At 44.1% G+C, this 25,408-nt stretch overlaps 1 protein-coding gene across 2 annotated transcripts in view; it reads left to right on the top strand.

Annotated features, from left to right (window-relative positions):
- The first annotated feature begins 904 nt into the window (after positions 1-904).
- Positions 905-25,408, top strand: part of MED23 (mediator complex subunit 23) — a 57,823-nt gene continuing 33,319 nt past the window's right edge. Inside the window, exons 1-11 of one of the 2 annotated variants that reach the window (XM_090039174.1) lie at positions 905-1,135; positions 7,066-7,097; positions 7,214-7,301; positions 11,822-11,946; positions 12,161-12,272; positions 14,097-14,195; positions 15,168-15,269; positions 18,799-18,868; positions 20,771-20,883; positions 21,981-22,076; positions 22,703-22,720. In XM_090039174.1, coding sequence (XP_089895300.1) covers positions 1,076-1,135; positions 7,066-7,097; positions 7,214-7,301; positions 11,822-11,946; positions 12,161-12,272; positions 14,097-14,195; positions 15,168-15,269; positions 18,799-18,868; positions 20,771-20,883; positions 21,981-22,076; positions 22,703-22,720 — 915 coding nt within the window. In that variant the 5' untranslated portion in view covers positions 905-1,075. The remainder of the gene's footprint in view (positions 1,136-7,065; positions 7,098-7,213; positions 7,302-11,821; positions 11,947-12,160; positions 12,273-14,096; positions 14,196-15,167; positions 15,270-18,798; positions 18,869-20,770; positions 20,884-21,980; positions 22,077-22,702; positions 22,721-25,408) is intronic. The other variant, XM_090039182.1, reaches the window with a different exon arrangement.

Raw genomic sequence — 25,408 nt, 5'->3', positions numbered from 1 at the left:
AGGGAATTTTGGTGAGCTGTGGCAGGGCAGGGGGAGGTGTTGAACTGGCCTGCAACAGCTCACCAAAATTCCCTATGTGCCCAACACGCCCAAATAATTGCCCGCCAGTTTTAGCAAAAGGTTGGTAAGGCTAGATTAGGATCATCTTGCTATCCAAATTGCTTTCTCTCCATCTGTCTTCATTCATGCCCAAGATGTTAATAAAATTTCCAGCTTGCAGCATTGCAGTTCCATTCCACAATCTTTCGTGTAGCATGGCTAGTAAGCGGAACAGCAAAATATTCACATCTTGCCAAAGCAAGATGGTTTGGTCCAGTGTCCTACAGTCTGTTTGGACACAGCTCGCTGATCCATGTGAGAGAGATCATTGCCTCTGTTTCTGGCATATCTTACCTGGGATAAATCTCCCGCAAAACTCTATATATTCTCTATATAGAACTCTTTACATTCTCCCCTATGTCCTATCCAGCATGAACATACCAGGTTGCAGCCCCTTTGCTGCCTCTTTGAGAGCCTCTTTCTGAGGTTCTGGCCGCCCTGCGGACCACACCGCCCAGCCTATGCAGTCCCCAGCTGTGTCCCCGCCAAGTCCGGGCAGAAACATCTCCCCACTATAGATTCCTGCTTGAAATCCCTGGGTTTATCTCGTGAATTGAGGGTGAGGGGCCCCACCCTGCACCCCAGGGATCTCGGAGCACCCAGTCTCCCTGGGAGAGAGGACTCAGAATGCTTCTTGCCCCCTGCGGACAGGCTGATAAAAGCCTGGGGGAAGGTGCCACCCTAGAGGGCTCGAGGCCAGCAGCGCTCGGCCTCTTCACACTGCGGTGCCCAGGAAGCGCCGGCTTCCGGTTTTCTCGTGTTCATGAACCCCGCAGAAACCCGGCTCGCCTTCCGCTGCGGCGGCGCAGATGCAGCCTCAGGCTGCACAGCTTGGGCCTGCGCGCGCAGCTAGACCGGGGGGTCGCTCCCTCGCGGGCGCCTCCCGCGGAACCGCCGGCGCGGGCGCTGCTGCCGCCGGGCCGTTTTCGGCGCCGGCCCTTCCGCCTCGCTGCGCCCTGCCTGGCCGGGCCGGGCCATGGCGGTCCCGATGGCGCCGATGGAGACGCAACTGCAGAGCATCTTCGAGGAGGTGGTGGTGAGTGCGGCCCCTCGCGCGGGGCGCCCCGGGGTCGGGCTCCGGTTCTGGGGGGGAGGGGCCCGCACTGAGGGACGGGGGAGCGGTTATCCGTGTAGACCGAGGCGTGCGTGCGTGTAGGTGTACACATGTGCATGCATGCACGGACATGCGTACATATACATACACGCATGCACACACATGCAAACACGCATACGTTCATGCGCACGTATGAACACACATGCAAACACACGTGCGCAAATACCCACGCAAACACTTAGGCATACGCATGCATACAAGCACACTGTGCATCGGCGACAGCGGTCCCTCGGAGTCGAGGATGACTTCCATCAGGCTTGTTGGATCCTCAGGTGACTGAGGAACCTGATCCTGGATGCACATGTTCTTTGACACCGGGGCATGTTGTTGCACAGGGCAGTGGGATTTGCAGCCCCAGGTTGGTCTCCATCTCCCTCCTCCACTGCTGCTGTTCTGCTTCAGTATCTAGTCATTGGGCCTCGAGGTGGCACACGCCATATGTATATATGCACATGTATGCGCACATATGAACACCCATGTATGCACACATGCATATGCATGCACACGTGCACACACACTTTCAGGCTAGATTTCAAGAGGTGCTACTTCATTGTCAGGGTGGCTAGGATCTGGAACCAACTTCCAAGCGAAGTGGTGCAGGCTTCTACCCTGGGGGTCTTTAAGTAGAGGCTGGATGAACACCTCGCCGGGGGTCGTTTGACTTGGCAGGGGGTCGGACTTCATGATCTGCTCAGGTTCCTTCTGACCCTACCAACTATGAAACGTGTACACACAGCCACGTGCGCACACACATGCACATACATGTCTATCTCTTCGGTACTCCCTCACAGCGGAGGATGATCATCTTCCACAACTGTCTTATCTGTGGGTCCAAAGTTGCCTGACAAGGCCAACCTGGGATCTGCAGACTGTGCTGCAGCTCAGGCACAGGTTTACATGCAGGTCGGGTGGCTCCAGATTCTTGATTCGGTCCACCACAAGCTGCTTCTGCCAGTCCCATTCTTCTGTCTCTTGTCATTGTAAGGTTTCAAGGTACTGAGAAAACTTTCAAAGCATCCTGGGGGCACTGCCACTGCGTGGTCTGCATGACTGCTTGTTCATCAGTTACCCCTACTTATTTTGCAGCTAACATTTCCTGAAGGTCATTCTTCTATCTGCCACCCCTGGATGTGCTGGGTAGCAGTACAGCTCTGTCCCCAGATAATATGCATCTCTCTCCAGAAAGTGCATAAGCTTTCCTAACCCAAGTGGTAAGTGAACTTGGATTTTAGGAACGCTTGTACTTTCTGTTTTCATGCAGTCATAAAATCATAGAAAATTAGGGTTGGAAGGGGCCTCTCTGGGTGGCCTGCTCCAGTGCCTTACTAGCCTCCTCATTATAAGTTTTTCCTTATAATCTAACCTAAACTTCCCTTACTACAACTTAAGACCATTGCTCCTTGTTCTGCCATCTGCCCCTACTGACAATGCATCCTCTTATTTTGTTAAGCTAAATGTATTTCACATGGCTGAAAGGCAGTTACAGAGAGGATAGAGAGACTCAGTAGGGGCAGATGACAGAATGAATAAGGAACAATGGTGTCAAGTATATACGTGTGTGTGTGTGTCTGTGTGTGTACACAAACATATCTAAACACAAATCTTATGCAAATATGTGTATATGTCTATACATACATGTATAGACATACATACACACTTATATCTAGATAGAAAACAAGCTTTCCTCAGCTCAGGATCATGTGGATTGAGGTTAAGTTTGTACTGAGATTAAGGTTTTGGTGTTTAGAGCTGGAGGGGAGCAAGGGGTGCCAGTAAAGAATGTAAAAAGTAAAGAGATGTCTTTGCAGTCACAAGCCAGGAGAATGAGCCCACTGGCAGTTTTTACTAGTTTTAAGGAGCATGGCTGGTACCAAGACCAGACAGGTTGGGATTATATCAGTGAAGACATGAGCCCAAGCAGGAGCTTTGGACATCAGATGAAAAAGAAAAGGCTGAATTCTGGCAGAAGCAACAAGAGTTGGCCAAGGTCTAGAGCAGGGGCAGGCAGTTATTTCGAGCAGAGGGCCACTTACCAAGTTTTGGCAGGCTGTGAAGGGCTGCAGGAGGTGCCCTGCCCCTTGACTGGTGCCCCACCCCCTCATCACCAAAGTGGGGCATAGGCTGGCAGGAGTCTGGAGCTGGGCTGCGCTGCGCTGCACCAGCAGGGTGAGTGAGGATCTGGCCCGGCTCCATAGAGTCCTTGCTGGCTGGGACCCTGCGCTCCTGCCACCCTGCTCTGGGCCCTACCGGCACTGGCCCCGGGGCACCCATGTGGGCCCTGTGCTCCTACTGGCTCCCACACCTGCTCACTCGCAATGCCCCTCAGCCCCGTGGTACAGGCGGCGGGCAGCACACAGCCCCGACCCCCTCCTCACCAGCAGGGAAGAAGCTGGTGCTGTGCGCAGAGAAAAGCGGCCCCTTGCCCACCTAATGGCTAGCCCTCCCTGCTGCAGGTGCTTATAGCCTACGTGGGGCTGTCTGGAGCAGGCACGGGCTGCCAGTGGCTCCAGCACGAGGCTTCAGGCATTGGGCGACCAAGGGGCCACTGCCAGCCTGGGCTCTGTGCCAGCTCTGGGCTTCCTGCGCCAGGCAGTGTTGGCTGCTGCTGCCTGACCAGAGCGTGCACTGGGCAGCCCACAGGCCGCGGTGCCAAACACTGCCCAGTGCATCAAGCAGGGGGGCTGCAGCCGACGGGTGATGCCAGAGCTGCACAGGGCCCAGACTGGCAGTGGGGGTCGGGTTACAAGGTGGTGCTGAGTGTGGTGGGGGCGGGTGGGAGCTGCTCCTTGCCTGCCCCATGGCCAGCGCTCTGTGCTGCAGCCACTCACTGCCTGCGTGGAGCTGTCCAGAGCAGGCACAGGCAGCCCTAGGCAGGCTGCGAGCGGCTACAGCACAGGGTGCCAGCACAAGGCGGGCAAGGGGCTGCCCCCCCCCCGCACTCAGCTTTTTCCTGAGCCACTTTTCCTTGGGCTCCTTCCGTGCCCAGGTTCCTTCCCCACCCCTTACCTGAGTTTCTGGCTCGGAGCAACCGCATGGTCCCAGCCAGAAGCCGCTGCTGTGCCTTCCAGCTGAGGGTGCGGGGCTGAGTGGGCCCTGCTGTTGCTGGAGCCCACCGGGCTTCCCCTAGGTCCTACTGTCAAAAATGACAGGAACCAAGGGCAGATGAATACTAATTTTCTAAAGGCTGAATAGAACTGTTTCACAGACCGGATGCGGCTCGCGAGCCGTATTTTGTCCACCCCGGTCTAGAGAGCAGTTGATACTTAGAGGCTGTCAGTAACTGAGAAGAGGATCATTTTATCTACAGTCTAAACTGTCCTGCCATCTTCTCAATAAACAAGGATTAGCTTCCCCATAGGCCATTTTTTGCCTGACCCCACAATATACTGGAATTACAATACAAAACATGTGGAAGTGCAATGTAAGGGACAGCACACTGGTAATAACCAACATGATTTTTACTTTCCTTGCAGGATGTAGGACTTTCATTGAAGGAGAAAGCACTTATTTAAAACTGTTAATCTAAAATCACTAAAAAAACTTGATTTGCTTCTTCTGAGAAGTTTATTTCATTTTAGCCAGTACTTGCAAATACTACCTGATAACACAGGTGCTTTGAGAATTGTTTAAATGTCTAGAGGCTATATCTAGAGGTTGAGGATAGACAGTTTCAGTGTGTTTATAGTACTCATGGCTTTAAGCAGAAACTGAAAAACTAATGAGCTGCTGCTGTTCATAGCACTGGGAGTGCCCACATGTGCATTTACACCAGTTTAAATTTACTCTGCAGTAAGTGGAATAGGCCAGTGTCTACATGTGCAGTCATTAAAGTGCATTAACAGTATGTGTTAATCTTAGTGGTTGATTAGTCCCAAGTCAGTCCACACACAGTGTTATTACACAGTAAAGCATCTACACATGCATTACCGTGCAGTAACTAATCGGGCATAAATTTGATACCTGCATGATGCAGCTATCAAATTTATGCTCAAATCAGCATAAGTTGCCATATTTACTGCACAGTACGAGTGTGCACATGCAGATGTGCACCTGTATTGCACACTTATTTTGGTTCCTGCACAGTAAATGCACACATGTAAACATACCCACTGTGGATGGCCACAAAACTGTCTAGCTTCTCCGAAGTATAGGTAAAAATCAGATTCTCTACTGTAGCTGCTTGGAAGAGCTACACCCAGCAGAGATAGGCAAGGTTTACAAATCAAAAGTCCCCCAAATACATCCTGTTATTAATAAGGAGTGATACTGAAACTGCTGAGCAATGTTAGATAATGTATTAGTCTCATCTTGCATGTTCATGTTTAGGAGTAGACAACCCATCAAAGTATAACACAAATGTGAAAGGGCAACACCGGTCCCCAGAAGGTTAGAAATACTTTCACATGATGAGATACTTAACCCTACATTCCTTTTTGTATTTGGCTGGTCAGGTATTGTCAAGTAATAGTCATATAGTTTAAGCATTAATTTATTAGAACAGTAAAGAGAGAGACTTTAATCTGTTGATTAAATATGTATGTTAATTACAAAATCTAGTTAGCTGTTATTGTGAAGCCATGAAATTACATTAAAAAAATTTGTAATGAATTTTTTAAACTATGAGTATTAAGCCAGCGTAAATATGAACGATACTCAAAACTAAAGAGTTCTTTTATTTTCTTGGTTTTTATCTTGGAAACCTCCGGGTCAGTCCAAATAACTACAAAAAAAACCCCCCAACAATAAAATGTATACACTATTTTGACAAAGTCAGTTTTTAAAATGCATTCATGCTAAATAGGTAGCAGGCCAACTCTTCCGGCATTGTGCTGTTTGCATTGGAGGTGCCTGCAGTCACAGCAAATGGTCTGTAGGGGCGAAACTTTTGTACGCAGCTAGTTTGGATTCTTCCCTGAACGCAGGTTCTTCCCTGCAGCCATATAACATAATGGGGTGAAGGGAAAGGAGGCTGGGAGAGCTCAGGATAAAGGAGTGGAGCAGGGCAGGGCCGAAGTGCCTGTCTCCACATTATAGGGGTGGATGTGGATGTGGGTGATATAAATATTGTTTTAAAAATTATCTGTTCAACCTTTTCTAATTATATCGGTTAAACAGTTAACCAATAACACAGAAGTTTAGACACAGCTGCTGCTGGGAACTGCTTCAGGAGCCCTTTTGGAGGGGGGAAAGAGGTGAGGGGCAGCAGTGGCAAGCCCAACTAGACAAAGCCCACCTGAAACCTCTGCCGGGAGGGAGACAGCACCTGTGAACAAACAGCTAATTTTTTTATTTGACAAGTCATTAATCTGCTCCCTGTTTTCCTCTTTAAACTCATAAACTATGGGTATAAGTCCCCACCGGCTTCTCCCCCTCTCCTCTCCCGTTCCACCCTCCCTCTTATCTGCCTGTGCTGGGACACTGTGGCACTGTGCCCCTCACCATGCTAAACAATAACTGGTAAACTAATCAGTCATCACTGCACTTACTTGTTAAACAATTATTTGTTTAACCTTTCACATCCCTGTTAAGAACTTTTTCAGGACTGAAGTCAACCACTAGGATTTAAAAAAAAACTCCTTCCATGAAACTTGGCATACATGTCTGTCAGTGTGTCACATAAGCGTGCCACACAGATGTGTACAGAGGGACATGCCTTCTTCTGAAGAGCCTGACTCTGGTCCCTTCTCACAGACAGGATGTCAGACTAGAAAAACCATTCATGCAATCCTTTGTTGATCCGGTTTCTGACTGACTGTACCTCATCTTGATAGTTCCATCGTTTGGCTCATTTGTAGAATACCGTTTACTGTGGATCACCAAAAGTTAAAACCTAATGCATCTTTTTCTTACAGAAAACAGAGATCATAGAAGAAGCTTTCCCTGGGTGAGTCCCATGCCAGTTTATTTGTACATATGTTTTGTTTGTATTGTGCCTGCTGCCATAATTGTGCTACCTGTCTAGAATATATCACAGCCAACTGTTGTTCTTATCTGCAACAGAATGTTTATGGACACTCCTGAAGATGAAAGAACCAAATTGGTCAGCTGCTTGGGTGCTTTTAGACAGTTCTGGAGCAGTCTTTCTCAGGTGAGCATTTTCTTTGTTGCTTATATAGTTGTTTTTGCTTACAACTTGTTATTTTTAACAACAATCACTAGTATAATAGCTATATTCTCTGGGGCAAACCATTTGCACTTTAATTCCAGATGTGGCACCATGAGGTAGGTGAGGAGAGTTTTGCTGGAGAAGGAGAGAGTTAGCATCAATACAATGACAGGGTTTCTCGGTGAAGGCTGGTATACAACACAAAGCAGTAGAAAAGAAGAACTTTGATTATAAATAGAGTAGTGAAAAACAGTTGGTCGCTGCCATATTATCTTGGACATTTTTTTTAAGAGTGGATGTATAAGAGGCTTGAATGAGGAGAGAGAGAGATTTCACAAAAAAGATTTATAAGGAAAATGTTAATGATTGTGTGAATCAGCCACGTTTTGAAATGGGTAAAAGGATCTACCCTCTCCATCTCTCCTCACCCCCCCTGCTGTGGGATGGGATGGAGGGGTTGGTGGCGGCACATAGTAGATCTTGGGTTACTTTTAAATGCCAAAGGTGATCTCCTACTTACAAAGGTTGGAGACAACTGATCTAATCCAACCCAATTCCTCAGGCAGGGTGATTCTCTTTTAAACCATCCTAACCAACTTTGTCCAAGATGTTCTTAAAAACTTCCAAGGATGGGGATTCCAAAACCACTCTATGTAGTCTGTTCCATTACCTAAATACCTTCATAGTGAGAAAGTTCTTTCTAGTCTCCAGCCTAAATTTCCCTTTTCTGCCTTGAATTGCTGGTTAATGAACTGTATTAAATGTTTCTTTTCTTATTCCTGACCCCTGAGAGATGCTATTTATTTATTTATTTTATTGATTTGTATATCTGTTCAGTTTACATACTGCTTTTCTTAACAGGGCCTCAGAGTTGCTTACAACCAAAAGACCAAAATAACTTATAAAACAGGAGAGCAAACAGGAAAATAAAACAACTTAAAAAAGCAAGTAAACTGCTAACATAAAATAGAACCCCTCTGAACAGTATCCCAACCTAGCTTTATTTGCTAAATTCCTGCCCAAATAAGAAGGTCTTAAAGTACAGCTGTTGAGGCTTAGCTCTGGTGGGTTTCAAAAGGGCAGGAGTTCCAAAGCTGAGCAGCAACTTCTGAGAGCCACTTTCCATGTTTTTACCAAGCAGAATTGGCACATTGAGCAGTTTTTACCAAGCAGACTTGGTACTCTCAGGAGTTTGTTCTTGGCTGACCTTATGGATTACAATGGGGCAAAATAAGGCAGAAGATGGTCCCTTAGGTACTTGGGGCCCAGATCATTCAGGGAGTTATACTTCAAAATCAGGACCTTGAATTTTACCTAGAAAGTTATTAGGAGCCAATGCAGACACCGGAGATATATGTTCCTTGTGATTAAACGCCATCAGAAGCCACACTGGCGTGTTCTGCACCACCTGCAGCTTCTGGACCGGGGTGGGCAAAATGCTGCCTGGGGGCCAGATGTGGCCTGCCAGGCCATTCTATCTGGCCCGCAGGGCCCCTAAAAAATTTAGAAAATTAATATTAATCTGCCCTGGGCTGCAATGGCTTGCGGAAACTCAGTAAGCGGCCTTCTTCCCAAAATAATTGCCCGTCCCTGTTCTGGACCATCGAGGGGAGTCCCATATAAAGCACATTTCAGGAGTCTAACCTTGAAGTTATGAAGGCATAGATGATGTTGGCTGGATCTGAATATGCAAGTGATGCATCTCTTAATACAGCCCAGCATGCTGTTGATCTTTTTTTTCTCCCTTGCACCCCCCGCCCTCTGTGCAACAAGAGTGCACAGTTGACTTATACCCAGCTTGTGTTCCCTCAGGTCCTTCCTACAGTTCTGTAGCTGAGGCAGTTATTACATAGTCTGTTTCTGTGCGTATAACTGTTCCATCTCGAATGTTGGACTTGTACGTGTCCTTATTGAATTTTATTTGGTTAATATTGGGCCATTCCTACAATTTATTAGGGTCACTCTAAATCTTAATTTTGTTCTCTAGTGTATCGGTAACTCCAGTCACCTTGGCACCATCTGTAAATTGCTAACTGTGTACCCAGTCCCAGTCTCTGAATCATTAATGAAGATATTAAACAATACTGGACCCAGCACAGACCCTCAAGGAACCCAGTTGAGCTACTGATGACTGCTTTTTAGTCACAGTGATCCAACCAGTGATATGTTCATCTTAAGTACTTCTATCTAGACTGTATTTCATAGATGTTAGGGCTGGAAGGGACCTCGAAGATCATCAGGTCCAGCCCCCTGCCCCAGGGCAGGATGTCAGCTAGGGTCAAAGGATCCCAACAAGGTAAGCATCAAAACGTTTCTTGAATGAGTCCAGAGTAGGTGCCTGCACCATTTCTGGAAGGAGTCTATTCCAGGTCTTGGGGGCTCGGACAGTAAAGAAATTTTTTCTTATGTCTGGCCTAAAACAGTCTTGAAGTACTTTATGACCATTGGTCCTTGTTTTTCCTTGGGGCGCTCTGGTGAACAGACATTCTCCCAGATCCTGATGTACACTCCTTATGTACTTATAAGCAGCTACCAGGTCCCCCCTGAGTCTGTCCTTTTCCAGGCTGAAGAGTCCCATGGCTCTTCCTAAACTTACTTAGCTTTACCCTTAACAATTATTACCCTTACTTTGTGTAGCGGAGCACCTTTGGGGGTGCTCGCCACTTGAGGGCTCTCACAGGCTCTGAGGGGAGCCTGCTTTGGAGGAGCAGCAGGGGAAACCTCCCCCAGGAATTATTTTAAGGGGGAAGGTGTGTGGCAGGGCAGTGGTGGTGCTTGTCACTTTAAGAATGGAGCCAAACAGCCAGCAGGTGCTTGATTATAGCAGCCATCTCTGGCTACCTATATAATCAGGCCAGTTTGCTGCTGGCAGGCCAGGCGGTAACATCACCTGGCTGCAAGGCTCCATGCAACAACCTTGAGGTAAGGGCAGGAGCTGTGGGGGGTCCTGGGCATGACCTAAAACTTCACCCAGCCGGCAGTGAGTGGCCTGGTGGGGCTCTCAATGGCGCGGGAGCCTCCAGGAAATGCTAGGCCAGTTATCACCCTGGTGAAAGGTGGGTAGGAGCACCTTAACCCCTAGCCCTCACCTTCGGGAGGGTTACATAACATCGGAGGGAGCAGGGCCAGGCACGGCTGCGGCCACTTGAGCCCTGTGGGTTGCAAGACCCTGAGGAGGAAGAGTTAGGGCCAGGCACGGCTGAGACCACCTTAGCCCTGTAGGGTGTAGGACCCTGAGGAAAGGTACTTGGAGCCAGGCATGGCTACAGCTACCTGAGCCCACTGGAGAGGGAAGTCCTATGCCCCCAAGTGAGGGGGTGGTGTGGAGCCCCAGTGTGGGGGGCAGAGATGAGGAGCCCCAGTGAGGGGAGTAGGCCAAGGTATGTCTTCAGACACTTGAGTCTGTAGTTTGGGCCATAAGCCGAGTAGGGGGGCTCAGTCCAAGAAGTAGGGGTGAGTCTTGACCCTGGTAAGTCCTCCACCACAGGGAGGCTGAGTGTGGGTCACACAATGACCTGCTGCTCTGGAGGGGGGAGTGAGAGTCTCTGTGAGCCCCTGGAACACCAATTGTGGTGTGAGTTAAGAATGTCCTGGTGAGGGGTGGCCTTAGAAAGGGGGCAGAGAGGAGGGACCCCAGTAGGGGAGAAGAACCAGAGGGCTGGGAGCCCAGTATGTTGGAGTGTACGGAGTTGCCCCAGGAAGGGGCCAGGGCAAGCTTAGGTCAGGTAATTGGCTGGCCACTATCCTGGTGAGGGATACGGGAGAGGCCCAAAAGACAGTATGTCTGCCACCCAAAGTACAAGCTAGGTAAAGCCTATGGCCTAAGGGGCCCACTCTAAGAGAGAGTAAGGCAGTATGAGTTGTCAATGCGTGAAAGAGACCCTGTGAAAGGAGGGGAAAGTGCGTGAGGCCCTAGTGAGAGGAGGGCAGTATGAATCTGTGTGACTAAGGCCTGACAATGAGGCATAAGCTTGGTCCGGCTGTAGGCCAGAAGCAATGTGTCATCTGGATGCCATCTGTGAGGCTTGGGCTGTGGTGTAGGGGAGGAACGGACCTGCAGATAGCACCTCCTAGCATCAGGGCAGAATGGGGAGCCTCCCGCCTTAATTAACAACAAGGCATAGCAGGTGAGTCAGGTGGGGGGCATGCCCAAAGGCAAGTGGGGAAAGTAGCACTGTGGCTAGTCAGGAAGTCCCATTTTGCCACACTTTGTTATAGCTGCTAAAAGATTTATCCTGGCCAATTAATTACTTTGAAAAATAATTATATAGATAATTGAAACTTTCACCTCTGTAATCAAATCAGCAATATGTCTTCATTTTTTTACTCTTTTCATTTATACTATAAGGATATAACTGTTTATGACCCACTTAAAATATATCTGGAAATATATCAGATATATCAGTCAGTTTTTTCCTTTGTGGTATCACAATTTTTGGTTTGAAGAGTGTTATTTACCTTACTGCCTGTAAGTCAGTCATTTTCCCTTCTCTTTTTTCCAGGAATCTCATGAACAATGTGTCCAATGGATTGTAAGATTCATCCATAGCCAGCACAGCCCCAAAAGAATTTCTTTTCTGTATGACTGTTTAGCAATGGCAGTAGAAACTGGCCTGTTGCCACCCAGGTATGTCAGGTGTTCTATTTCTTACCAAGCAAGGTTCTTTGAGTAGGTATTTTATTAGACCATTTTATTAGACTATTAGTTACGACAGCATATGTGGATATTTTAGTGTTGGACTAATTAATAACATTCCTTAAAAAACAAGGGTTTAGTTAAGATCATCAGCTTATTCTCTAAATATATACATATTGCTCATTATTGCATTCTCTTTTATTAGGATGGTTTGTGAATCTCTGATAAACTCTGACAACCTTGAATGGGAGAGGACACAACTATGGGCATTGACTTTTAAATTAATCCGGAAAATTATTGGAGGTGTAGACTACAAGGTATTTTTTCAAAGAAAATTAGGAAAGTATGGTGGAGATTTTATGAGTTTACAGTGGTGGTTTCTCATGTTCCAAATCTTGAGTTCAGTCTGTCTCTTGTTCAGCAGCTGGTCATGAAATTGCACTGGTCAGTCTCAACACTTTTCATAACTGAATTATTTTCTTATGGACATTTTGCCTCTTATTTGTAGTCTTATAATCATCTTCACTTCCATTCTCAATTGCAAAATAAACTAGAACAACACTGCTATAATTGCAAAAAGTTCTGCATGAAAAATTAATGTTATGAAAACAGGATAAGATTGTCAGACATGCTTTGGCTCTCTTTTGTGCTATAAAAGGTCTGTAAAACATTTTCCTGCTACCCTGGTAAGGAAAGCTCCATGGTGTAGACACTTGGGAAGTTAAGGCTCTCTCAAGGCCTCTTAGTGTGGAAGGCAGGGTTGGGGGCAAGAAAGTCATGTTAAGAGAGGTCCACAGCACACAGCAGTAGTTCACAGCATGTCTGAAAGAGAGTGTGGCCCCTGGCAGACATGGTGTGATTGGATCTGGTGTGGTTCTGATTCCAACAATCCCAACTCCTCCCATGCTGTGCATGCATGACAGGATGCCTGATTTGGGGATTGGGGATCAGATCCAAATCATGTCCTAATTACTTGCCAGCATAGGGGATCATGGTCCTGGGCTCCCCCTGCATTGGCAAACTGAAAGTCAAATGTCTGCTGAACTGATTTGGTCCAGTAGCTGGGAGTAAGAGTTAACTGATTGTTGGATTCAGCCCCAAGACCACACCAGAGCAAGTTGAAGACTCTGGTGGGATAGCTGGGGCCAAGATTCAGATGACTGTCAGTCCCAGTCCAAAGACCTCACTGGAGTCTCCAACTAGCTCCCAGACGCCTGTGCACCAGGATGTCAGAAAACCTTATATATAGCCCAGCTGTACATGTGGGGGGTTTTAAAGTCCTGGGGCATTAGAACACATGAAAGATTCCCTGATTCCACTGTCCCCATGTCCCAGGGATGTCAGAGAACCAGCTGGGCTGCACACACATTTTTAAAGGTCCTGGTGCATGGGATCCTGCAGTCAGGAAACTTTTACCCTTCCCAGGGTTTCAATGGCCAGGATGGATCAAATGCCTTGCTTGGCATCTTCCTGGGACCTGCAGTGCAAGGCAGTCAACCTGCTGAGTCGCAGGGAGCCACAGAACTCCCCACAACCTGGCACCCCTGGCTCAGCTGATAAGCTCCCTTTACTCAGCACCCTGAAAACAGTGGGGTTTATCCTCATGCCGTGTTGCATCACATGGCTGTCAGCCTGTCAATGTGGAGAAGACCATCAACCAAGCTCCATCGTGCAGATGGCATAAAGCTGTGTGACAGGGACTGTGCAGTATGTTCATTTTAAGACATGATGGAAACCAGCCACAAAATTACTAAACATATTTTGAATAATTTGTGGCTCATTTCCCATTTTTGTACCATTACTTGCCTGAATGTGTGTTCAGGTTACTGTTTAAGATATGATTAACTAATTAATTGAATTAAGCACAGTGTCTCCTAGGGGCCCTTAGAAAATGTTCAGTTACATTTTCAGGTAAACAGGTGCTCTTCAGGTTTGGAGCAGTCCAAGAGTGGGAAGGGGCAATGGTGCCTTAAAGCCACCCTAGCTCCCATTTCTAATAGACTTACAGTTCTGCATTGTGCTTACTAAAGGGAAAATACTTGATTTCATCCTTACTATTTTCTAAGATGTCTTCTAAGGCAGTTAAGCTGCTCACAGTTGAGAATCTCTGTGAGCCATAATTTCTGTATGCTTTCTCTCAGGGCGTGCGTGATCTGTTGAAGGTGATCCTGGAGAAAATCCTAACAATTCCAAACACAGTGAGCTCTGCAGTGGTACAGCAACTCTTGGCAGCAAGAGAGGTAGCTGTTGTTACAAAGTCTGACTTCAATGTTGTACTTGAAAAATGAAAAAAATTGGGCTCAGTCTTTTTCTATTCATGCACTTGTCAGTAGTCTAAAATGATTCACTTTGAAGCCTTTTAAGAACCAATGTAAATGAACATTGCAACTTACATTTCTTTTGTGGCAGTGTGTTTCATGCTCTTAGATGCTGAGGGTTTCAAAATATTTGTAGTATTGTGCTGTCAGGATATGCAAGCTCCTGAGGTACTAGGGTCAGTTAAGTTTAGAAACTCACTATGAAAGGGAAAGTCAGACCCTGCATATGACATTTTAAAAATTACCTTTGTTAAATACAATATCACTGTCTTATTGAACATGAAAAGATAGTATTTAAATGCTTCACTGCCAAACATTTTAGTATTGTACCAGTGCAATGGAGCTTAACATTTTAGACTGGTGGGCAGAGTGTTTGTGACTCCCCATTCCCCTCGGGTAGGAGAGGGGGAAGGGAGGTGGTTATCTGCCATAGGCGGGGTAGAGGGAGAAAGCAGGAAGAGATGAAGAGGAGACCAGTGGCATGGTGCAGGGTAGGAAGGGACATGCTGGGCCAAGGTTCTTGCCACTGTTTCCATGTGCTGTAGGCTAGGTCCAGTCACTGTGGGAGCTGTAGGAGGCTGTAAGTACCAATGGACTAGTGCATTGGGATCCAAAATTTGACAATTTTCATTATTCATCTCAAGTAAAAAGTAAAAAAGCAAGCAGCATAAATGGTATAAGTAAAATAATTTTAAGTACTAGTTCATTATCATAGAGTATGGCATTACTATCACCTGTCTCAATTAAAAAAATAATTTTTCCTTCAGATCTTTCAGGGGTGGTTAAGATTTTTTTACTTTGCATAGTAATATAAATAAAAAATGTATGTTCAATATAATTATTGTATACACATTCTTTACATTTTTTAAAACTTGTGTGTCTGTTTATTTTTAGGTTGTAGCATATATTTTGGAAAGAAATGCATGTCTATTACCTGCCTACTTTGCAGTTACAGAGATTAGAAAATTGTATCCTGAGGGAAAGCTTCCTCATTGGGTAATGGCTTTATTTTATTGGACGGTGTAAAGTAGTATTGCCCCTTGTTCTTTTCCCATGCAAAACATGCTGGGTGAGGCTTTTAAAAAATGGTTACCTAACCATAGGGACCCAAGCCCTTATTTATACAAGATTGGGACCTCATTGACTGCATTGGGTCCTCCTTGTTCTTGCCTGGAGAAAATGGCACAGTTGGGGTCTTGTGGATAGATTTCCAAAATCGTTGAATGTTCAGCTGGTTTTATTGACTTAGGCTTTGGAAGACCACACCACTTGTCTGAGTCTGAACTAAATTGGGCACCCATTTAAAGAAAAAATTCAAGAATATGTTTTATTTTTGCATTTTGGAATTTCAGGCCCAATGCATTGATTAATATGACTACTAGTTATTCCCAGTCTCCTTGTCATTGAGGAAATAAATAAGCAAGCAGCTTCAGTTTTTTCATTTTCAGTTTTCATTTTTGTTATTTAATATTCAGCAGCACAGAATGATGTGGGATGCTGGTGTAGTCAAAATAGACTTCTAATATTTATTGATCATGATGCTCATTCAGTAAATATTTCTCTGACCTTTAGTTCTGTTGGGAGAACTAGACCTCTGACTCTATTTGCTCTTAGAGATTTATTTTGTCAAAGGAGATAAAATATGAAATCCTGGGTCCATTAAAACCTTTAACTTCAGTGAGACCAGGATTTCATCCAGAATGTGGTAAGCTTTGATCTCTTCTTTGGGTCTCTCATGTGTATTTTGATAATTCTTGCAGCATCAGGACACTGACCACTGTTGTCCCCCTACTTTAACTGTGTCAGGTTAGGCTGTGTGACAGGGGTTTATTGTATAGTTTTAGTAATAGGTTAGACGAGGGCCATAGATGTTCCATTCATACAGGGAGAAAAGCCTTTCTCCCACCACAAAAAGAGAACCTACAGTTGTTTAAGGGATTTCTTATACAGGAGAACTGGCTCTTCTGTATGAAGTTAGATTGGTTACCTGCAAGGAAGATTTTTTCCTTCCAAGCTAACTTGAGCACCTGTATGCATCTCTAGTATTGACATCCAGTATTCCACAGTCCTCTGCTCTTCATCCCAGAGCCCTGGGATGATTGGTAGAATGGGTAGTGGAATCAATCTTCTATAGTGGGAACCCTCTTGGAGGTCCCAGAGGGTTCCTGCCATGGGAGAAAAGCCCCCACCCAATGCATACCTCTAGTTCCACTGAGGGGCATGTTGCAGGGGGGAGGGAGGAGACAGGGGACAGTTCTCCCCTGACTACAAAGCAGCCTGGATGTGGGCAGCTTTTCAGTGGCAGGAACATTGTTTCCTTTACCCTGTGTACCTCTGGTTCCACTGGGAGATGTCCAGGATTTGGATGATAGTTGTGCCACAGCTGCAAGTATTCCTGAGCTTGGAATTTACAGCCATGGGATATTTCTGAGATTGGGAATCACACTTGGAGAAGCTGTCCCCCTACCCAGGCTCTGTGCTTTGCTATCCCCATTTATGTTCACAATCCCGCAGGCTTTAATGTCATCTGCTGCCCAGCTGAGTAGCATACATGACAAGTTAAAGGCTGGGGAGCCAGATGGAGGGTGAGGGAAGCTGTTCCCAGTCCTGTTTCCTTGTGCGTCTGGTTTAAATCACCCCATTTGCAGCCCATCTAGGCAGCATTACAGGTGACTTTAAATGAATGGAGGGCTGCCTAATGACAGCCTAGCCCCTTTCTAGGCAGGAGAGAGGGTGGGCTGTCAAGAGCTCAGGTGGACCGGGGAGGTAACCCTCTTGTGCCCCTGACTGGAGAGCTTGTCTGTGTTGCTCTTTAACCAGGCAGTTGAAATGTATGTACCCTCTAGTAGACCTGTGCGAAATTTCTCCAGCTGTTTTGTTCTAGAGGTGTTTTGGGCTGTTTCGGCACCCAAAGCATCAAGACCAAAACGGAAGGCTCCAAAACAAATTGGAAGGCTCTGAAACGTTTTGGAAATGTTTTGGAGAATTTTGGAGTTTTGGAGCCGGGCTTGTAGGGAAACAAAAACTAAGAAGAGGGAGAGCTCTCATCTGACCCCGGTGCTCTTTCCTGCTAAGGCAGGGGGTCGGACTAGATGATCTACCTAGGTCCCTTCCGACTCTAGCTACTATGAAACTATGAGAGAAGGACTGCTCTGGTATTGACATCTAGCTCTCAGTTTGATTCCCCAGCTCTCTGATCGCTTCCCCAGCTCTTCCCTGGGGGCATGGGGTTTCAGCAGGCTGCCGCTGCAGGTTGGGGCCAGCAGCAGCCATTTGGCACAGCCTTCGCCGAGTACTGGAAAGACTGCGGTGCTGCCGCTGGCCCCAGCCTTCAGTGGCAGCCTGCTGAAACCCTGCACACAGATTCGGGGGTCTGTGGCCCCCAGGAAGAGCTGGGGGAATGATCAGAGAGCTGGAGAATCGAACCAGAGACTGGGCAGTCCCTGCTGCATGACCTGGCTCTGCTGAAGCAGAGATCTGTACCACAGTCTCCTCCCTGCCCCATGCAACCCCAAATCTCTGTTCCCTGCAGAGCCAAGTTGTGTGGCAGGGACCAGCACTGCCCTGCTGCGCAACCTGGCTACACAGGGGTCAGAGATCTGCGCCGGGGTCTACTCACTGCCGCTGCCCACCCTCCGCAGCCTCACGTCGCCAGGGCAGCGTGGGGCGGGCAGCAGTGGCAAGAGACCCCGGTGTGGATCTCCCTGCAGAGCCAACTCACGCGGCAGGGACCAGCAGGCTTGCTCACCGCTCTGCGCTGTTTCCTTCCTGGTGACCTGCCATGATGGGGATCAGAGATCTGCACGGGGGTCTCCTTGCCTGCACAGAGGGCAGTGACTCTCCCCCTCCTCTGGACAAGCCACCCACAGCCCCATCCTGTTCTGTGCTGGGGCCCTGCAGCCGCTAGCCCTGCCCAGCTGGGTGGGGCTGTGCGAAGCTTCCCTTGCAGCCTGTTCGAAACAGATTCAGAGGAGATTCGGCAGAAACGAAACAGGGCAGTGATCTGAAACAAATCACTGTCCTCTGAAACAGCTGAATCGAAATACTGCCATTTCGCACAGCCCTACTCTCTAACTCTAGCTCCCAGCCTAATTTTCAGCCAATAAGAAATTCTTACTGATAAAATGAATGTTTATGCCCAACCAAGGATTTGTATGGGATGGTTTGGATGGGGATGTTTCTGCCTTAGGCAGGGAAACCCTGGTTGGACTAGATGACCTCCAGAGCTTCTTTTCAGTCCTACTTTTCCTTTTAAGCTGAATGCCTTACCTTTGCAGAATTACCCAGCTGAAAAAAGTTATATTCTATTACAAATGCAGTATTGTAACCTTGATATGAAAGGCTTAAATTATTTAAAAACCTTTAGCAATAAGTGCTGTATACTGCAAGAATGGAGGCTAGTTATTTGAAAAGCACTCGGTGATTTCAACCAAAATGGATCATGTCTTTTTTTTTTTTTTTAAGTAACTTACTCAATTGATATTAAATTATTTAAAATTAAATACTTCATGTTAATCTTTTTCAGTTGCTAGGTAATTTAGTATCAGACTTTGTGGACACCTTCAGACCCACAGCAAGAATAAATTCCATTTGCGGTAAGATATGAAGGCATGTGTGAGATGAATAAATTAATTTACAATTAATAAATTATAAATTAATTTACAATTCATTTAATATTTTGATAGTACCCTACCCTTTTTTGGTTTTGGTTTTGGTTTTGGTTTTCTCTTAGGGCTCATATGCTCATCTGTGCAAGATGTGAAGCATTTATCATTTATGACTTATCCTTCCATTTGTCCATATTGTTTCCCCTGATAAATTTAAATGAAGATACTTGAAAATCCATATTGGTGAACCAAATTAAGATAAAAAAAAAAATAGAGACAGAAAGTTAAGTAGAATGAAGGTGGGAAAGGGCTTCTTCGCATCTGTCCTATGTTTGCAAAACAGCACTGTCCTTTCTGTAGTCTTAACTTGCAGAACCCAGTGATCTATATCATTGTAGTATTGAGGAATTGAGGTCTCATCTGTGTTTAAGGATTTTTGCTTTGGTGTAGATACTCTTATGCATCAGACTTTGGGAACATCTAACTCAGTGCCTATGATGTAGGTTTATATTAATGCAGCTACAGCTGTTCACTTGCCCAGCACAAAGTCTTTAGGGTATGTCTGTGCTGCAGTCTGCAGTGCAGACAAACCCTTATTTCAGTAAACTTATAGTCTCCCTATCCATGAAAGACAGCTGCTCTTTCATTGTCTTTTTTTTTGTCAAGAAATCTGCAGAAAGTTTGGCTACGGGTGTCTCTTTTAAGCTTTTACTATTTTCTAAAGAGAAAGAGATCTTTATTCTCTCTACATTTTTGAGAGAGAAATATGCCTACACCAAAGCTTTGAGTGAACTCTGATTACTCCTTTATATCTTTTATCTCACTGAAATGCATTCATTTCAGCCGTTATGCCCAGAGTTTTCTCAACCTTTTTATTTCTTGCTTTTTTTGAGAACTTGTCAGCATCCTTAAGTATATTCTCCAGGTATGGTGAAGACTTTTTTTTTCCGTGTGACATTTAGGGATCAGGAAGGTTTTCAGGGTTTTTCAAATTGAATAAATGACCAGGTACATTACTGACTTCATATATTCCCTGATTCCACCAACAGAACACTTTTTTTAACATGGATGTCATGTGAACTGCAATATGATCGCTAACACAACAAGTGCAGCTAGTCACTACTAATAAATGTCTAATCAATATGACTCTTGAAAATCAAAAGTGCTTGCATTGTCCCACATAGTTGTAATGAGTAAGGGAAGGAATGTACTATACTGTATAGTAATATAGCTGTGGTTGCCGGGAGGAAACCAAAGTAGATAGAGTATCAATTACCTCTATTAGGGTGGAAACAGCAAAAAGAGATATGTTTAGTTTCCTCAAAAAAAAGTTTAATTTAAGGTTAAATGTATTCAAATTGTAAACCACTTAATTCCACCCACAGGTTAAGGTCAAACTATAGTAATAAAAGAATTAGAATCATTCAAAGAAGAGGCTTATTACAGTTACAAGCAAAAATCCATTATGGGATCCATCTAGCTAGAATTTCATCCTGAACAGAGTAACTTCATTTGGGCAAAAAAGTTTTTGAGCTCTAGTCTTATAATGTGAAATAGTAAGATTTCTCCAGTGACAAAACACTAATTTTTCATTTAATTTTTGCAAGTATGCTGTTAATTCTGGTGGTATACAAACTAACCAGTGTACCATAATCTAATACATGTGGTAATTAGTTGAGATTTCTAAAGCAAAAGACCTGATAGGGAGCTTTAGGCTTGCCAGTTTTGGGGGCAAGCAAGGTTAACACTTTTCCTTTGGGCTATATTTATTTACATCAAATAATGGTTAGGAAGTTTTCTGTTACTCTTTTACCAACTGAGGCAGGCTTATGGCTGTTAAAGATTAAGGATCATTATTTTAGGATTTATAATCTTTCATTGTATGTGCAGGACGCTGTAGCCTTCTCCCTGTTGTTAATAACTCTGGTGCTATGTGCAACTCATGGAAGTTGGATCCTACAACCCTTCGTTTCCCTTTGAAAGGTCTCTTACCATACGATAAGGTATGCACATGTTTAGGCATCTTAGATATGAAAGCCTTTTTGTCTGTTTAATCTTTGAAGTACTCTTTGTTTGTTAGAGAAATTATTATAACATTTAAGATATGAACATGTGTTCTTTCAGTCAGGAGAACTTCAATGTTAGTGATCTTACCAATCTGCTAACATGCAACATTAGTAATGAACATCTGGCAAACCATACACAGATGAACCTAAAGTGGTATATGCTCTTACTGCTGGTACATTGCCCCAGTGGTCTTGGACACGCAATTTCAGAGAGAATAGAGAATTAGGGTATGAACGGACATCACATTTGTCCTAGGATCATACAGATGAAGTGGGATAATGGATATATACATGTCCCTCTGAAGTATGCCATATAAAATGCACTAATACTTTTTTCCCAGGATATACTGTGATAAGTCGTCAGGGTTATCGCGATTCATTCCAGGGACAAATTTATCATGCTGTGTGCTCTCATTGGCCAGCTATAGGCAAAGGAGCATCAAGGCAGCTTGGAAGGGTGACGTACCAGACTGTGCCACACCAGTTTTTAATTCAGGTCCAATCCCAGAGCAGTTAATCCCAGGTCAGTTAAGATATCTGTTTACATCCCTAGTGAAGGGATGAAGACTGAGAAAAGAAAAAGTGTATGTTTTGTGCACTGCACTACTGTGCTGGAAATTTAGTCCCCAGGAATGCAGTAGTATCATCGTTTCCAGCATCTCCTAAATGGGTTTGTTTTCTTTTTTCTCTTTCTCCCTCCCTTCCATCACCCTTCCCAGCAGTCCTTCTGACTCCATGTTAAAGGAGCTTTCAAAAGAGCATCCCCATTTTTTTTTTTTTTTTTTCTGGTCAGAGAAGGTCTACACAATTGGGGTATGTGAAATCAAGCGAAAAAAGGTCCAGGGTGGCATTTACCAATACATTGATTTCCTCCTCTCTTTCCATTAGCTGATGACAAAAAGAATAACAACCCAGTGGTGTGTATCTGTAAAGATGAATGATAGAGGAATAAGAGTGTTCTGTCTTTGTTAAATGGTGGAATTAATTGTGATCTTGAGGCAATATATGTTTGCATATGTTTGCTTTTTTTTAAGGATCTGTTTGAACCACAGACTGCTTTGTTGAGATATGTGCTGGAACAACCGTATTCCAGGGATATGGTCTGCAATATGCTAGGTCTCAATAAGCAGGTACTGTACTATGCTGTGATACACAAAAAATTCTGCATAGAATCTGCACTATTCTTTTCTCTTTTCTTTGCTATAGCTAACAGAGCAAAACAGTTTAGGTCCAGACAGTGAATTTTTTTTAATAATATCATATTAGGTGATTTGGACTTCGTTGTTACTCTCATTTGTATATTGATTTAAGGATGTTTAAACTGAAAAGTAGAGATTTAAAATATTGATTTTTTTTTTCTTTTTTTTTTTTTTTGCATTGCTTTTTTTTCCTATAAGGCCAGCCTCAAGTATACCTTTGACAGACTATCATAGACAATTTTAAAGAATGTGTACTTATTTCTATGTTGTTGTTGTTCTCATCATTAGATTTCAAAAGGTTGCTATCTTTTCCTTTGGCGCTACAGCAGGCAATAGCTATTTGGGGGGCTATTTCTCTTTCTCTCTTTCTCTCTCTCTCTCTTTTTCTCTCTCTCTCTCTCTCTTATATATAGATATCTGTATCTTAAAGTGGGAGGGCTTGGTCTGACACGGGGTTCCTTGAGGCTGGCCTCATAGTCACTGTTTTGTCTTTTCTTTTTTTCTTCCTTTATTTTTGTTCTGTCCTGTCTTGTCCTGCCCATCCTCCAATGCTCTAGACCTTGAACATTGCTCAGGTATGTTCACAACCTTACTGTTGTATTGTGACTAACGATACGCTGGCTGCTTTGTAGCCACTGATTCCAGTTAGAGAATACATGTATGGTCAGGGCTTGAAATTGGCAGGGCCTTTAGAAGCTAAGACAAAGGGCAAATTTTCATTAAAATCTATTGGGGTATGAGAGAGAGAATATGAATTTGACAGCCAGTTGTCCTTTGTTCCTAAATTTTGGTTGTAATGGACCACTATTACTTACCCTACTCACTCCCAGAAGTTTTTTACTTGCTGGAATTTTCAGATAAGGAAAGATTATTGGTTGAGTCCTTTCTTTCCTTATGTGACTAAAACACAACCCTTTCCTGTGATTTTCAATTCCTGTAAACTGTAGAGGCAAAAATTGCTGCAGTGAAACCTGACTGAGGGAGGTCACTTTATTGGGCAGCCTCTTTGACAGATTCCCTTCCTACATGTAACTTGTCAATGTCCTCCAAGCAGGGTGAACAAAGACAATATAGTACAGAATTTTAGAAAAGTAGTTTAAAAAGTAGCCAGATTTTTAAAAGACTTATTTCCTGTCCAAATAAACTGCCTGGACTTTTACTTGCAATTTTAAATACAGGTTTTTACATCCTCTCTTAAATTTTGAAACTTCTTAGTAAAATAACCAACTCAGCATCTGTTTATTTATATTTATATATAAAACAAAAGCAGTATCTGTAAACAATATGTAAAATAGCGTTGCTGTTTGCAATACTATAGTGAAGGTTGTGTCAGTGTTTCCATTTATAAAACCTCTTTCAGGGATTTGTAGCTTGCCAGTAAAATTTGCTTGATTCTGAAACCTTGTGTATATTTCACAATGTAAGTTATAAAACATAACATATTTCTGGATTTGACAATGTTCTTCAAAAGAGATTCCTTCATTTTAACAAGTTTTTTTTTGAAAATGATATTGTATCACATCTTGTAACTGTCCTGTATTTCTTACAAACAAAAGGCCCTTCTAAGCAGCTGAACTGTTAAAACTTAAAAACCAGCTGTTTATGTAGTGTTTGTATTCATAGAATAACTCCCCCTCCCGTCTAAATTTTAGGTTTATTCAATGGATCTTATTATTGCTTTGTACAGTTTTTAGTTGGTAAATAACTCACGATTTAGGGCACTGAACTTACTGTACTTGGCTTATTGGTAGTGGTCTGTACTGTCAGGCCAAAAATTCAGTTTAAATGTTTTTCCGTTATATGTTAGGTTTTTTTAGTCCCTAACCTGGCAATTTCTACACAAAGTTTCAACCTACTGTGAATTTTTACAGCCAAGGAACAAACCCCTGAAGAACATAGCTTATAAAGGAAATGCTGACAGAACATGGAACTTAATAACACTACCATAATTATAGCAGCACGTGGACTTTCAGACAATTAAGTACTTGCAAAGAAAATTTTAAGCATGAAACAGTGTTGTGTAATGGAATAAATAAGCAAATACTAAGCATTTTACTTGAAAAGGTCTGTTTTCACAATTTTAAGCAGCATATACAAGTTTGCTCACCTTCAGGTATAAGGTAACTTACTGCAATCCCTTTGATATAGCCAGTACCTGTGACAAAAAAGTAATGCTCTTAGAAGTTATAGACTTGTGTTGCTACATCTAGCAAAATCCTCAGCTACTTTGGCATTACATTATTTTTATTAGAGCAGAGCTAGCCTATATAAATTAAAAGTCATGTCATTGTCAATAGAAAGTGTTAGGGTGATTGTATTTGGATCTTGAGGAGCACTGGATTTGCAGCTGAATAAAGGCTTTACTCTGTGTCTCAGAGAAGCTGCTGACCACAAGGCAAAATGTTATATTAAAAGTAACATTACAAAATGCTTAGGAAAGCATTTTCATAACACTGTCGTAGTGTTGTAAAGATATATAGCTCATTGTGTAAAGAGAACAGGATATAGACCAGTGGCTATCGTTAGCAGATAAAGCAGAAGCAAGACCTTGGAGAGGGTGCTGAAATCAGTAAGAAATCAGAATTGACCGGGAGAAGCCAGATTCACTGCCTTCAGCGTGTGCACATAGCAAAAAGACATGACATTGAATAGGAGGAAATATGGGTGGAACAAAGAAGGGACAAAGGTGGAATAAATGTTAATGAGCATGAGCCAAGGTGTATAAATGTGGAAAGATCTGATGTTCATGTCAGCTCTCCGAACAATTTTGTTGGAGCTGGCCCAAAGCTGTCTCCATTTTGAATAAAGCTGTTGTGAGCACTTTGGGCTGGTGGTTGCTCCCTGAGCAGCTGGATCTATGGGCAATTGGATCGTCATCTCCCTAGTCATTGGGCACCGCATGGAGTCAGGGTCTAACAGAAATAGTAATAGAAACAAAGTGTACGTAGTATAAATCATTAAAAACATAAAGAAAATGTTAATAGTGCCAACTGTGTTATAAAATGTAGCACTTTGCTTTTACCAAGCAAATTTAAAAAACAAATTAAAATCCAGGGTGGTGATCAGATCTGTCTTTTCTACTTAAGCAAAGCTGGGCAGAGGCTCTGTCATAAATCCATGTGGATCGAGTTGCAGGATTGGAGTGTTCGTGTGAAACTTAGCTTCTACAGTTTGTAAGTGTTCAAGCTACATATGGTACGGCTGAAAAAGAAACATGCTGTGGCTTTCAACTATTCTTAAAGGTGAACAGCAAAACAGTTGTT

Source organism: Crocodylus siamensis, chromosome 1, assembly GCF_052110815.1.
Source record: "Crocodylus siamensis isolate JL-2025a chromosome 1, ASM5211081v1, whole genome shotgun sequence".
Taxonomy (NCBI): domain Eukaryota; kingdom Metazoa; phylum Chordata; order Crocodylia; family Crocodylidae; genus Crocodylus; species Crocodylus siamensis.
This window is presented reverse-complemented; position numbering and strand designations above follow the sequence as displayed.